Here is a 15,557-nt window from a genome sequence, read left to right as displayed (position 1 = left end):
AAAGTTACACCTTTTAGAAATGTTAGATCAGAAAGTTAAAATCTGAAATGTATTGTACATGTACTTACATATAAATAAAGTCTGCTTCCTTTCTGACTAATTCATTCTTTTCATTTATAAGTTTAAACCATTCGTTCATTAGATCATCTTCCCCCTCGGAAGTAGTGGCTGAAAATAAAAAGATAAATATTTATCTAAATAGTGAAGAATTAACAATCAACATGAAATAATAGTACAAGCATTTACTGATGAGTGACTGCATATCTGGTTAGTAAATGATGAAAACATTTTGCTGAAGACAACATACCGGTAACTTGTTTTAATACTTAAAATGGATATCTTTTAATAAAATTTTTGTCACTAGATTTTTCTATACAATTGAGATCTACCTCCTAAAAAAAGGAGGAGGAAAAAATGGGAGTTAAAAAAATGGGTAATAAATAATATAAGAAATGGATAAGGTTTTCAAAAAGTAAAAAAAAAATAAAAAAATAAAAAAAATAAATGAATTTGGGGATAAATTCTTAAAAAAAATAATCCCATTTCAGTTTTGAATTACTTATAAAATTTCATAAAAGAAATATTTGTAAGTCAAGAATAAATAAATTATGAACATTAACCCTATTAAAGCTGGATTTCTTTGACGATCATTTTAAATTTTGAGAACATAGAAACTTAGTATCAGAAATAAAAAGATATAGTAAGTATATGTATTGCGCATGTGCTGGAGAAATGTGAAAGTATGAAAATTGGGAACATAAATATATTTCTCTTTTTCTGGAACAAACATTAAATGTCAATGCCACTAAGAATTTTGCCCGAAGAGCGGGGTTTCCAAATCTTCTCCTCAGGCTATGATACATGTATCTACACCCAAATATAAGGATAGGCACTGTTTCCAAATGACAAGACACACATTCCTTGTTGGTACACTCTCTGTCAGTAAAAAAAACCCCAAATGTCTTCACATCAGGCCAGGCTGTTTCGAATGTACACAACAGTTAACTAATTACAGAACAGAAACAAAAAAATTATAAAATTTCTCAAAGAAACCCAGCTTTGAACCCCTATCAATTACAGACAATGCTTTGGAATCATCTCATACTATATTACATATGGTTATCATAAAATACTAATTCATGCATACATGTACATCAGGCAAATATATCCTTATATGGTTAACTTATTCACATGGCAACTCATCTATAAATATAGTTTCATGGTTATAATATTCAACACATTTTCTGTATTTTCAGCATATTTTTTGTTTTGAACTAAAAGCATTTTCGTGGTAACATTAGTCAAAATATTTTCTGTATTTTTGGCATCTATTTCTTGTTTTACAAATTTTTTATGGACAGATACCATTCTGAATTCAGTATCTTACTTGGTTGATCAAATAGTGAATTCAATTTTACAAGATTAAATTTTTCTACAAGAAATATGGTACTAAATTGAGAAAGAGGTCTATGATTTCCAATCTGGAATCTATGTGTTTTGTTAATAAAATACTGTGACCAAAAATCATGTTGCAGTATATTGTGTAAAGTGTTTCAACATACTGCGAAATCCATTTTTCATAAATATTGAAATGACAAATTTCGTATTGCAATACATATTGTAGAAGAAGCACCTTGCAATAGATCTTTTTTTTTTTTTTTCGACAGATCTATTTCTAATGAAATATAATTTGTAGATGAGTTAACTAATTAACTTTGCATTCAATATATCACATTCATGTAGAATATCTTAATAATATCCATCCCTTAACAACAGTATCATAACCATTAATCTTCATCTATACTACAGATATATTGTCAGGTTATTTTTAAAATATGAACAAGATAAAAAATCATATTATTTAATATTAAAACCATCCTCACAATATAATATTTTAATATTGAAATAAGAAAAATAAGTTGGGGGGGAGGGACGGGGGGACAAGAAGTGGGGTTTCAAAAAAAATTCTAATGGTATGCTAATCATAAGTGAGTTATTGTTACAGAAAGAAATGAAATGAAATGGGGTTTAACGTCCTACTGTTCTGCTCCTAAACTGGGCTAATGAAGACGGGCATACGCCATACAGTGTGCTATGAGGGAAATTTTGCCTGGGCAGCGGCGCTACTGCTTACTCTTATATCGAATTCCAACTGCCAAGGGATCTTTTACGTGCACTCCAATGTGTTCACGGGACCTCGGTTTTTCGTCCTATCCGAACGACTAGACAGCTGTCCTTGTCAGGCCATGTTACAGAAAGAAAGTCCCACCATTTTAAAGATATCTTAACGGTATTGGTATTTATTTTAGGCAATATTTACTACATCTATATGCTGATCAGCATTAATCTATTTACCGGTTTAATCTTGAACCCAAAAATCATGGAACAAAGATATGACATCTTTATGCTATGATTTTCTGCATTATAAATCTAGATTTACCGATGTAATCTTAGCCAAATAAATCATGGAACAAATATTCATTTGGGCTTCAACCCAATACAATAAATATATGATACAGTAGTCCATAATTTATCAGAACAGATTTTGGTGCACAGCTTATAACATTTTTGAAACAATTTTGTGAAAGAGACTAGCAAATACAGTGCAAACGAGTAAAGCAGACTGGAGGTTGACATTGAACATACCATTAGAATACAAAATCTGCCACGGAGGCATGACAACAGCTTGAATTTTACAAAATAAAGGACGTGGGAAAGGGGAATGAAATGAAATGAGTTTTAATTTTTTACTTTTCTGCACCAAAGATGGACATATGCAATACAGTAGGCTACGAGGGAAATTGTATCTGGAAGGCGTCGCTATGGTCTACTCTTATTTCATATTCCAAGGAATTATTTATGTGCACTCCACAGATTATCATGTCTGAAAGTTTCTTCTTCGATTATCAAGCCATGGTTAAGAATAATAACAATGACATAAATAAAGATTTTTTTTCCTTATCTTGTTCCTTGTTTGTCTGCCTGATTATTTAGTAGCTTGTTTTTAAATTCAGAATTTGCAAAGTTTCAAAATTGTGCATAATTGTATTGATTGTTTTTTTCTAAAAAAAATAAATATAGTTTTACTTCATATAGCTGCACGGTATGTATGAGCCTTTCACACCAAATTAATTACTGGGATGACTCCACCAAGAATCAATCAGGTAAAAACTATCTTTCTGACTTATGGAATGGAAATGGGTTTAAGAACTTGTCAACACAATACCTCGGTTATCATGGATATTCTTGTCTATGTTCATATGAGCAATGTCTGAGAGGTAAAATTTCAGTTTTTTGTCCCATAATGCCTAGACACACTTTCCAGGTCAGCCCCGAAGGCACTACACCTGATAAGTGGGGAGGTGACTTAAAAAAAATATCCTGAAGTTGCTTCTTAGCCCAATTGGAGCATTTTCTTTGTAGTTAAGAGTCCAGTGTCCTAGTTGGTCTACCAGGGTCCCAAACTTATGGAATTATCCGCGTAAGTTGTTGTTTGAGAAGGAGCCGAGCTGTAGTCACATAGCCTATCAATGTAATAGGTCTATGACATAACTTTTTAAAGCTTTCAATTTGATCAACATGTAAAACACCACACCAACATCACCAAAGACAAAATTAAGCTATGACATTCAGGACAAATAAAACATAAAATATGTTAGTACACAAAATATATACACACCACAATACTACTATTCACTCAGTTCTACAATAAAATCAAATACTTTCATTTAACTAAAATAGATTCCATACGGCTCAAACTAAATTTGTTATGTTGTTATGGATTTGCTTGGTAAAATAACTGACCTAATGCTGGGCGATATGATAGAGAGAAATGAGGTTTATAGGTATCAAATTTTTCTTAGGTTTCAAGGATCATCTTATTAAGTATCAAGGATCGTGTTTTAAGAATCAAGGATCATTATTTAAGTATCAAGGATCAATCTGCAAGGAAAACACAATGTACATGTACGTATGTATACTGAACTCGTCAGACTTTACAGAACTGTTATATATAAAGATTATCAGGATATAGATTTTAGATGAATGCCTTTATTTATTGAATTGAGTGTTGAACATGGAATGCAAATACAGTATTTCTTTCTTGGTTTTCTCATCAAAAAAGGTTAAAATAATGTTTTATTTTTTCGGTATTGAAAACAAAGATCAATATAGCTAACACTATTATTTATATGAAGTTATTTGTTGAAAATCCTAAATATCGCCCAGCCCTAAGAAGACCTTAATGTCTGTTGTAAAACCTGCTGCCATTGCTTGTAAAATAAATTCAAAAATTTCAAAACTAAAAAGAAAGATTTTAAATTGAGTTACATGATGTAATGAAATAAAGGTGTTTAATATGAGATATTAGGGATAATGATATTATAATACAAATGTTTCATGGACAATTTTAAATTTAAGATGATTATGAATGATGACTTTATTATTAGTGGGTATGGTGCATGAAAGCATTTATTTTCAATGTGTATGATACATGAATGATGATGAATCTATTTTCAATGTGTATGGTACATGAATGATATTCTTTAAGTGGCATTTAGCGATCAGGGAACAAATTAACAGAACACAGTTTTTATGGGATACAATCACTAGTTTACTAAATTGTCATTTGTGCTTGATAACGATAAGAGGATACTTGTCGAAACGTCGTGCTTTTAGAATAAACTAGTGATTGTATCCCATAAAAACTGTGTTCTGTTAATTTGTTCCCTGATCGCTAAATGCCACTTAAAGAATATGTTCAACGTCAATATGGGGATGTGGCAACTAAGTGTGTTCGCCAGATTAGTAAACTTGAAGATAAATATATAAGAGTGTGTAATAACTTAACCTTTCTCATGAGATGTAGAGACAGTGAAATTGTTTCTATTACTGTTATTCTTAATCCATGCAGATGGTTTCTTATTAATTTCATATATATTGTCCACAAGTTTACTAAATTGTCATTTGTGCTTGATAACGATAAGAGGATACTTGTCGAAACGTCAGGCTTTTAGAATAAACTAGTGATTGTATCCCATAAAAACTGTGTTCTGTACATGAATGATGGTTGTCTTATTAATGTGTATGGCACATGAATGATGATTGTCTTATTAATGTGTATGGTACATGTATGATGATTGTATTTTTAATGTGTATGGTACATGAATGATGATTGTAATATTAATGTGTATGATACATGAATGATGATTGTGTATACATGTGAATGCTGATTGTAATATTAATGTGTAAAGTACATGAATGGTGACTGTATATTTAATGTGTATGGTATGAATGATAAAAGAATGTAATGCATACATTTTTTTTCGATTCAATTTCCACATAAAACTGTATTATGGATGTAAATAAGACATGACAAATTACCGAAACCTGACTTTATTCTTTTTTTACATGATACTAATTTTTGAATGCAAAATGTCGATAAGTTCAGTGAATATTGAGTTTGTATATAAATCGATATGCTCACTGAATGTTAAGCCTATCTGTAAAATCGATATGTTCACTGAATGTTGACGTTATATGTAAAATCAATAAATTCACTGACTGTTGAAGTATTATGTAAAATTGATATGGTCACAGAATGTTGACGTTATATGCAAATATCGATAAGTTCACTGAATGTTGAGGTTATATGTAAAATATTGATATTCTCACTAAGCAAAGTATTGATAAGTTCACTGAATGTATGAAAGATATCGATAATTCTTGCATGTTAATGGGATGCTAATATTGATATGTCGGAGACTCTATATAAAAACACTTAAAAATAATAAAAAAAGAAAGATTACAACACCAACATGCATGATGATAAAATGACAAGAAGATTACACACTAGTAGATGAGGTTATAGAAAGTTACCCGAGATAAATGAAATTTTGTGATCTCCTTCTGTCATCTGAAATGGTTAGAGAGCAAACAAGCAAGGTTATAGAATGATATATGAATTTGTTACATGATTATCTCACTAATAAACACAACATATTAATTATTATTATTATTATAGTATAAACAAGTCAATGGAATAATGGTAATAAGATTCTAAATTTTCAGTATCTCAAAGATTTTAAGCCTGAGGTCACACCAATTTAAATATTTGTTCTTCGGAAACACCTATCAAAATTTTGCCTGCTATATTTTTTTTGTGAAAAAAACTAATTTAAAAAAAAAAAAGTACTTTGTTGCTCTTCTCAAAATGTATTATTTCTTATTTTGTGAAGTTCTGAAATTTTAAACAAAACATATGACGTATTTATTTATTGAGACTACGCAGAACTAGAATGCGGAATGGTAGGACGTTTAACCCCATTTCATTTCCTTTCATTTCACAAAGAACTAGAAATTAAATTTGTTTGGCCTTTGAAGTCTGGACTCCATTCCTAAATGCTGATTAGAGCTCAAGTAATACTCTTTTAGTTTGACCAGGTCAGCATCATGGAAAACTTGTATGTCTAAACTTAATGATACAAGCTAGTAATACATATTATTATTACAATTATCTGTTAATATTTCGGTTAAGTAATTTCAATATTCTAGTTAAATTTAAACATTTGATATGAATGACTTGTTTATACTTTGGTTGGATATACTACAAACATATGTAGGTAATTAAATTACATACGAATCTATAGATGATAACTATATATATACTAAATCTACTGTTAACGCCAAGCAAATGATTTGATTTTATTTTAAACAGATATGAATAGTTTCTCCCATATCAAATATTAATAATTAATCCATTAAAATCTTTTTAAAATGCTTTTGAAATAAACATTTAAACATACATAGCAACATTACAACAGGTATGAGAACATCAAGACAACTACAAAATACAGTTTACAAATGTTGTGACATTGAAGTGATGATCTGTTTTCTAGCAGAAAAAAAACAACTACTACAGTTGAAAATTGACAATGACAAATTAATAATACTGAAAAACTGAAGTTATCTAGGTACTAATAAGTACATATAAAGCCATGATAGAGAGAAGATATACACTTTTTTTTGTAACAAATACCGGTACACGATTTTCGTTTTGCTCTCTTTTTAGAAATTTCAACTCGGTTCGTAATTGTTTAGCCTTAGCTTGTTATAAATGATCCTACTGGCCAATGGATATTCTTAGAATCTCACTTGATTGTTGGAATACTTTGAAGACAACCATATTGTTTATGGTGATGTCTTTTTTCAGGTCAGTTGGGAAGATAAGAATATTAATTCATCAAGATCCCTGTTGTGTACAATGCGGCGTGTCAGAATTTCGATCTCAACTGGCCAAAATAGACTCCCATATTGTTTATAAGATCTAGAATATCTGTACTATAAAGTAATCCAGCTGCGAAGTATATTAAACATCAACAATAAGATAATTGTCATACCATTAAAATTTTCTTAAAACTATGTTTTTTTGTTTTTTTATAATTTTCTTATCTTTGTTTATTTTATATGTGTGTGAGCCTTTTTTAAAATGTTTGTATCATAATCCTACTTAATTGTTAATTCTGACGTAAAGAAGTAAAAATGTTTGCATTCTAAAACTAAACAATAATAATAATAATTGTCATATCAATATTTTCTTATAAACAAATTATTATTTTTAGTATCATACTTAGTTGTATGTGTGTAAGCCTTGAGTAAAACTTGAAAGATGTTACAAAGATATAGCAAAGTGCGTTAAATAAATCACATGCATTAAATTAATCTTAAATTGGTGAAGATGCAAATATGTGTATGATGCGAGTGAGCATTCCGTAAAGTGTGTTTGGTTTTAGCAGTCAACATGATTTAGATAATGACAAAAAAAATAGTAACATCATAATTTTGTTTCGAAACCTTACCACTTCTTATCGTATCCTCCAGTTGCCTTCCCCTGAGTTCCAGTTCTGTCAATTTATTGTCAATGTTGATTAAATTATCTCGTATCTCATTATGACTATAACGTCTTGGTGATATCTGTAGAGAAAATAATAGATATATATATGCAATGCTACAACAAAACTGTGATGTAATAATTCACTTAAAGTTACAATTTCATATTTTCTAAGAAAGTCAAAACATAATTATTTCTATGTCTTTTGCTCAATAGGTTGTCAACTCACTATTATACGATCATAGGTGTCATTCTCACACTTAAAAACTCATTTACACCGGAAATAATAACACAATTACCCCCCTTGTTTTATATTCTCCACCATGGAGTAGTTATCTTCAAACATTGGAATTTGAAGATGAAAATGATATTTTTGCCAATTTCTCAACTGGCAATAGTGAATTATAGGATTAATAGGACTGTTTATAGATACCATCTATTTTAAGACTTTATTTTAATAAATTTTAAAAATATAACTTAAAAATATGAAATTGCAACTTTAAAAGCTAACTTTTGACCTAGTCATCAATAAAATGGGGTTAAATGTTCTACAAAAAGAAAATTTATTTGAAGAACTTACATCTACTTTAAGAGGTGGTGGTCTTGGTGGAGTTAGTTTCTTATCTGTGTGGTTATTTTTATTCCTGTTGTTCAATTCGGTACTGTTATTGGAGTCAAAGCTATTATCAAAATTAAATTTAACAACAGGAGTGATTTTACGTAATGGAGGTGCTGATGGATTAACTGGTTGTGAGATATCTGGATAAACTTTATATTTGTTGTCATGGTTCTTCTTGTCAACCTCCATTTGATTCACAGATCGGAATCCATTATTGATAAATGTTTCGGGACTTTTGGTTTTTGGTCTTTCTGGCACCTCTCTGTTATCAACTGGAGAAACTGGCTTATCAGGTAATTTGCTACCCATATAAGGAGATCTGGGTGTTTCTGGAAGGCGTCTGCTTTCTGTGACATTCGTTGTAACTTTATCTCTTTTGCTGACATCATTTATATTTGCCTTACTGTCATCTGAGGATTTTACGTGCCTAGTTTTTTCAAATTCAGGGTCCACAAAATCTTTATTTTTCGCCATTCTTTTAGCTGCTTCCCGTTGCCATGTTAATTTTCCATCATCATTACTAGAATTATCCAGTACTGACTTTGGTCTTGCTTTATCAGTTCTCAAGGCCTCCAAATTTCGTTTCCAAGATGGCACTTCATCATCAAGTTGATCCAGTATAGAAACAGACTTGGGTCTGTCAGTTTTGTTTTTGTCCAACTGAGTTTTCCAAGATGGAGTTTCTGGTTTGTATTTACTATTATTATTGGACGTATCTAATATGCCGGATACAGACTTTGGTCTTTCTTGATTTGATTTGTTCAGTAAGTTTAGGACAGGAGCTGATGGGTTGGTTCTGTCTTTACCTCCCCGGCGCAAAACTACTTCAGGTTCGTTTTCAGGAGATTTTGCTAGTCTATTATCTCTGGGGCTGTTTTCGGTTGGACTCTTCTGGCGGACACCTGCTAAACTTTTCAATAAACCACCAAGCACATTTGAACCATTAGAAGTTGGGGACGGACTGACTAGAACTGCCACAGCTTCAGGAGATGTCTGAGGATTCATGGCTTTATGGACAGCTTCATCAATACCCATTGCATCTTCCTTTTTTTCCTTGATAGTTAGTCTTGGAGGTTTTGGTGGCCCCTCTGATCGTCCTAAAACATGAGTGTCCTGTGACACAATATTTAACGTGCTTCTAGGGGGTAAAGGTGGAACTGTTTCTTCCTTCCTTTTCTCAAGGTAAGATTTTCTAGGCAATGGAGGGACATCTTCTGATACTTTAGCTTTTGATGTTGTGACTTTACTCTGTGGTTGTGTAAACTTTGATTTAGATGTGACAGCAGAAGAAGTGGTTGTAGTTGATGGTGGTGGGGATACAGGTAATGGGGGAGGGGCTTCTTGTGGTCTTGCGGTTTTATTAGTATTTGTTCCATTGATTGGTTGTCTCTTGGTCACCACTGGAGACAAAGGCCTGCCAGGAGACTTGGATCTAGTAGGAGATTTAGATCGACCTGGAGATTTAGATCGAACTGGAGATTTAGCTCGAACTGGAGATTTGGGTCTTGTTGGAGTTTTAGACCTTTCGTCTTTAACCTTTTCTTCTATTTTTGTAATATTATGAACAGACCTTGGTGCTGCAGATGGTCTCAAATTAACTGAAGTTTTCACATTACTTGTTTCAGAAGTATCCATGTCTTCTTCATGACGATTAGTTTTTAATATACCCCTGGGTTTTGGTACAGGTGACAGAGCAGTTTTTGCTGGTTCAGTTTTTTGTTTAGAACTGATATAGGAAGAGTCTTTATTATATCTATTACTTGTATCATTGTCTTTAGGTTTAGTAACATCAGGTTTAGTTTCATATTTTTTAGGATAAATTGAACTCTTTTCACTGTCCATTTCACTTTTAGCACTAATTTTCGAAAGTTCTGTGTTAATTCCAGTACCAGACTGATATTTGTCTTTACTTTTGAATTCATATGGTTTATTAATTGTAATGTCATTGTCTTTTTTTAATCTACTCACACCCATGTCTTTTTCATGTTTTTCTAAATTCTTTTTGTACGAATTTAGCACGCTGCTAGAGAAATTCTGATCAGACAGTATATTTGAAGTGCTACTTGTTGACAAACTAGTGTCTTGAGTCGATTTACTTAACACTGACTTAGTACCAATATCTCTACTAATGTCCAAATATTTGCGTTGATCGGACGGCTTATTGGAAGCTTTACTTGTAGACACACTAGTGTCTTGAGTTGATTTACTTAAAACTGATTTACTACCAATATCTTTACTAATGTCCAAATATTTGCGCTGATCAGATAGTTTATTTGAAGCACTATTTGAAGACACGCTAGTATCCTGGGTCGATTTACTTAACACAGATTTAGTACCGATATCTTTACTATTGTCCAAATATTTGCGCTGATCAGATAGTTTATTGGAAGCACTATTTGAAGACACACTAGTGTCTTGAGTCGATTTATTTAACACTGACTTAGTACCAATATCTTTACTGGCGTCCAAATATTTACGTTGTGAGAATGGAGATTTTGCACCATTTGCTTCTCGTCTATCAACTTCCCATGGTTTTTGTGTCACTGATTTTTCAGTCTTTTCTGTTATGTATGAATTATGCATTTGTTTTTTGGTAATTACAGGAGACGATGGATCCACTTCCATCTTTTCGAAATTCTTTGACGAATTTGAAACTGACTTATTCTCTTTCTCTTTATCACCTGATTCGTGATATTTTTTCAGGAAATCTCGGAGACCACTATTAGGTGTTTCTATTTTGGGTTCTCGAGATCTCTCTTCCAGTAACCTCGTCATTTCTCGTGCTTTTGATTCCACCACCTGCGAGGATTTCTTTTCGGGTTCATTTTTTGATTTTGTTAATTGCACACTACCACCAGATGACCATTTCGATTTATTGTCTAATATATTAGAGTTTGTACTTTTATTAATGTCCTGACTAGAATTGGAAACAACTTTTAATGAAGTTTTATCTTCGTATTTCGATTTAGGAGTAGAGGTTAGGATAGGCTTTGGCTTATCGCCTGACAAGGAGTTATCCAGACCAGCTTCTCGAGCTAAGAAATCCATAGCTAGATTATGATATTTATTTGGTGTTTTTGAAACAGAAGTATTGTTGCCAACAGCTGACACACCATTAGTTTCAGGAAAAAGTGACTTCTTTCCTCCCAATTTGGAATCACCATTTGTCACATGATCCAATTTTCTGACTTTTGAAGAAGGGTCATCCTTGTTAGCTGAATTGTAGACTTTATTAGTAGGTGACATAACACTATGTCTAAAACACAATCTGTGGTAGAGTTTGTTATTGTCCACGTGTCTCTCTAATAAATACACTTTACCATCACAAATTGTACACTTATCTCCTAAAGTTCCTGTCTTGGATTTCTAGAATAAAAAAGAATCAAGAATTAAAAACAAAGAAATCATTTTACCCATCTAATCATGAAATAAAAAGGTTGCCAGCAATGAAACATACACCCACAACAGCAAATGTCAATTATTATGTAAATATAAATAAGCAAAATCCTTATACTGTGTAACAATATTGGCAAATTGAAAAGACTCCAAGACATAATCAAGGGCAATAACACTTCTAGTAATTATCTCCTTAGGAGATATCGCTTTACATGAATTTGATTGGTCAGTTGAAAAGGAACTACTTTTTTTAATTTTCAAAGAATAGTTCATTTCTTATTTAAAGTAACTTTTTTTTTAATTAAAAATGAACTATTGTTATTCAATTGACCTTGATGGAAACACTGGGTCAATATAAAGGACTTTGCAATGGTTGGATTGCTGTCAAAAAATGATGTATCACTACGCCATAATGTTCAGTAAAAGTTAAATCTACAGCAAAGAATGATATTTATCTATTTGAGCATGTAAGAAGGGATTGGGTGATAAATAAAATCTCCTACTCGTCTTTTTTGTTACTTTATCAACTTGTGTTGATATTTTTTATATCAAAAAAGACTGGTAGGAGATTCTCTATATATATCAATCTAACAGTGATAATTATTATTACATGTATCAATTTAACAATGATAATTATCAATCTAACTCTGTATTAACTCTAAACCATGGATGCCTCCATACCCTAGTGACAAGGTCAAGGTTTTTAATAATGTTGAAAATAACTTACATTGGACCCGATACCATTTTGTTCCTTAGAAGTTGTCATTCTTTTATTAGGAGCTGATGCATCATCTGACGTCAATCGTTTCAAAGAGTTACTGCCCTTTGCACCAGCTTTATTAACACCAGGACCACCCACTGTGATGATAAAATATAAATGAAATGAAATAAAATAGGGTTTAACAATAACATCCCACTTTTCTGCACCAACTGGCCATGTAGTGTGCTATAGGAGAATTTTTGCCCGGACAATGATGCTACAGCCTACTCTTATTTCAAATTCCTTTTGACTGGCACTGAAATATTATCTATAATATTTGCCCAAATTTGAAAATGAAAATTGCCATAATATTTATGTTTCAACCAAGATCAGTCAAAAAATAGTATAGAGAACACCATGACATATTTTTAATGCTGTTATTCAGAAACTGTCTGCATGTGGAAGGAAGGTAAGACACAAATAACTATATAGTAAAATATTCAGTTTTATTGAGTGTGCCTTATGTATTTAGTTAAAAGGGAATAAGCTGATTTTCACAAGATATCACTTACACTCTGGTTTATTACAGAAATAATTATAATATTGAGATACGTAGGTTATTATGCTTAATTTATCTGGTTTCTTCATTCTAACCATATCAGGTGCATCTAGAAATGCTGGAATATCTAAGTCCTTTTCTGCAACTTCAAATGCCTGCAAATACAAATCAGTGATAATTTGTTTCCATTTAAACGCAAACATTATTAAAACCAAGAATACACTAATGTGTGTAGAAAGTTTCATAAAGATATCTTGAATGACTTGTGACATGTGCTCTAGAAACAAAAAAGGTGCAGAAGAATAGAGCCTATTTCAATATCCATCCTTAATTCGTTCAGTATAACAATTTCAGGTTTAAAACATTTTAATTTTTCGGCAGAATATTAGTTTTTACATACCAACTGATTATTTTCTAATATATTTTCTTTAGATAGGGAATCAAAGTCACTGAAAAGACAAAATAAATATTATTAATAAATTCAGAAAAATAGAATACACAAAACTTTTTAAAAGTTATGAATGATAATTTAATAATTATAGGTCATATTTGTGATTATTAATTATTTTTGACAGGTCAGCTGTCATAGTATATTGATGATGTGTCAGTATATGATATATGGTATAAATGTATACTAGCACAGTATCAGTTGGCATATTAAAGATACATTATGGGAGATTTGATAAAGAGTTGGCAGTTCTCACTATAATAGTTAAAAACTAGATAATGTAAAGGGAATTTGCTGAAAATTTCAGTCAAATTGATCCAATATGAACCGAGAACTAAGCGAATGAAATTTCTGCCTAGCCTCGGTCATCATTACTAAAGTCAGTACGATAAACAGCATATTCTCGATCATCCATTTAATTGTTAAATTCATATTTACAGAGCCACATTTCATTTGTCACAACTGATTGACAAATGCACACTATTATTCTAAAAGTCAAGATGGGCTTATCTTAAAATATATACTTTACACTTGACAGTATGAGCATACGTATGTATTTTAAAGATTTGTTAATATATTTCTTAAAGATACATTTCCATGAAAGTTTTTATTGGGTAGCTATTTCTAATGTTACTAATATGCAATAAATAGAACATTATAATATACAGTTTTATTCTATTAAGTCACTGGTCTAATGTTCCGAGTAAACATAAATCCAAATTGAAATGAAATGGAGTTAAGCATCATACTTTTCTACACCAAACAAGCTAATAAAGATGGGCATATGCCATGCAGCATGTTCCGAGCGAAATTTTGCCTGGACTGTGTCACTACAGACTGGCCTTACTTTGAATTCCTACTGTCAAGAGTTCTTTTAAGTGAACAGCAACCTGTACACAGGACCTTGTTTTTTTTCGACCTTTCCGAATGACTAAACAATGTTCTTTGCTAGGTCTTCCTTCCTGCACCAATAACAAAAGGCAGCCACGCTGAAAAAACCCCAGTTAACTTTCTCATCTCTGGTTAGCGAGCCAGCACCAAAAATTAGTTATTCTTGGGTAGGGTCCTGTGCTCTTGTCTCTGTCATATTTTCCAGCCTGACTGGCAGTGAAACTGACCAGCTGGAGAACTTATCAGTCTATTTAAATGTAATAAAATGAAGAATTTTAAAACATTTAACCTTTAAAACTATCAATACAGTCAAATTTATAGCTTGTATGTGTAAAATTGATCACTTAAATATATTAAAAACATTGGGGTAATGCTAAAAATTGTCTTTCTTTGGAGAAATATAATGCTAATCTGCTCAAGGTAAACTTAAGCTGGCAAAACTGAAAGCTCTTGTAAACTATTCCCCATTTTCAATTTAACAACAATGTAAATCAGGACTTATATATCAGATAAACAATGAGATCAAAAGTTGACCATATTTAATAGTATACAGTGTAAGTAAAATGGTATGTAAAGTCAAGGTTATCTGTTTACATACAAATTATCTATGATAAGTATCTTAAAGCTTAGTAAAGTTTACATCCTAAATCTTCTACTATATCTATATGTTTATCCCTATCTCTATTTACATTAGTCACTACACTCCCACACTTTAAGGTCATAAACTCCCCAAATTAAACCCCTTATTTATTGTAAACAATAGGTAGATTTGGTTGAGTTATTAGTATCACGAGTATATGACATACTGCTACACTACTCATATCATTGTTCCCATTCATTCATTGTAAAAGAAATGACTAATATGCTGTAGTTATATTTGATTGTTTCCAGATGTATATGATTATAGGTACGCAGTAGTCCATACATATCACACTTTTCACAAGTCATGATTTCAGTGTTTCACAAATATTGCGCAACATGCTTTACAGAAATGACTCTTTTTTGATCGTTATTTGTATTTTTAAGACAATATCTCAAATTGATTATTTAACATTT

General features: G+C 31.5%; 1 protein-coding gene across 5 annotated transcripts in view; it reads right to left on the bottom strand.

The window, feature by feature from the left end:
* The window catches only part of LOC126809672 (MICAL-like protein 2), a 51,500-nt gene that overhangs the window by 6,930 nt on the left and 29,013 nt on the right, over window positions 1-15,557 (bottom strand). For 3 of the 5 annotated variants that reach the window (XM_050534342.2, XM_050534341.2, XM_050534343.2), the window contains exons 3-8: window positions 13,563-13,611; window positions 13,176-13,317; window positions 12,631-12,761; window positions 8,469-11,873; window positions 7,857-7,971; window positions 69-168 (exon numbers count right to left, since the gene is read on the bottom strand). In XM_050534342.2, the coding sequence (XP_050390299.2) occupies window positions 69-168; window positions 7,857-7,971; window positions 8,469-11,873; window positions 12,631-12,761; window positions 13,176-13,317; window positions 13,563-13,611 (3,942 nt within the window). Of the gene's footprint in view, window positions 1-68; window positions 169-3,679; window positions 3,704-5,877; window positions 5,915-7,856; window positions 7,972-8,468; window positions 11,874-12,630; window positions 12,762-13,175; window positions 13,318-13,562; window positions 13,612-15,557 lie in introns of those variants that run through there. The other 2 variants (XM_050534345.2, XM_050534344.2) reach the window with 2 other exon arrangements.

This window comes from Patella vulgata, chromosome 2 (genome assembly GCF_932274485.2).
Source record: "Patella vulgata chromosome 2, xgPatVulg1.2, whole genome shotgun sequence".
Classification (NCBI taxonomy): domain Eukaryota; kingdom Metazoa; phylum Mollusca; class Gastropoda; family Patellidae; genus Patella; species Patella vulgata.
The sequence above is the reverse complement of the archived record's forward strand: the minus strand, read 5'-3'. Positions and strand labels throughout refer to the sequence as shown.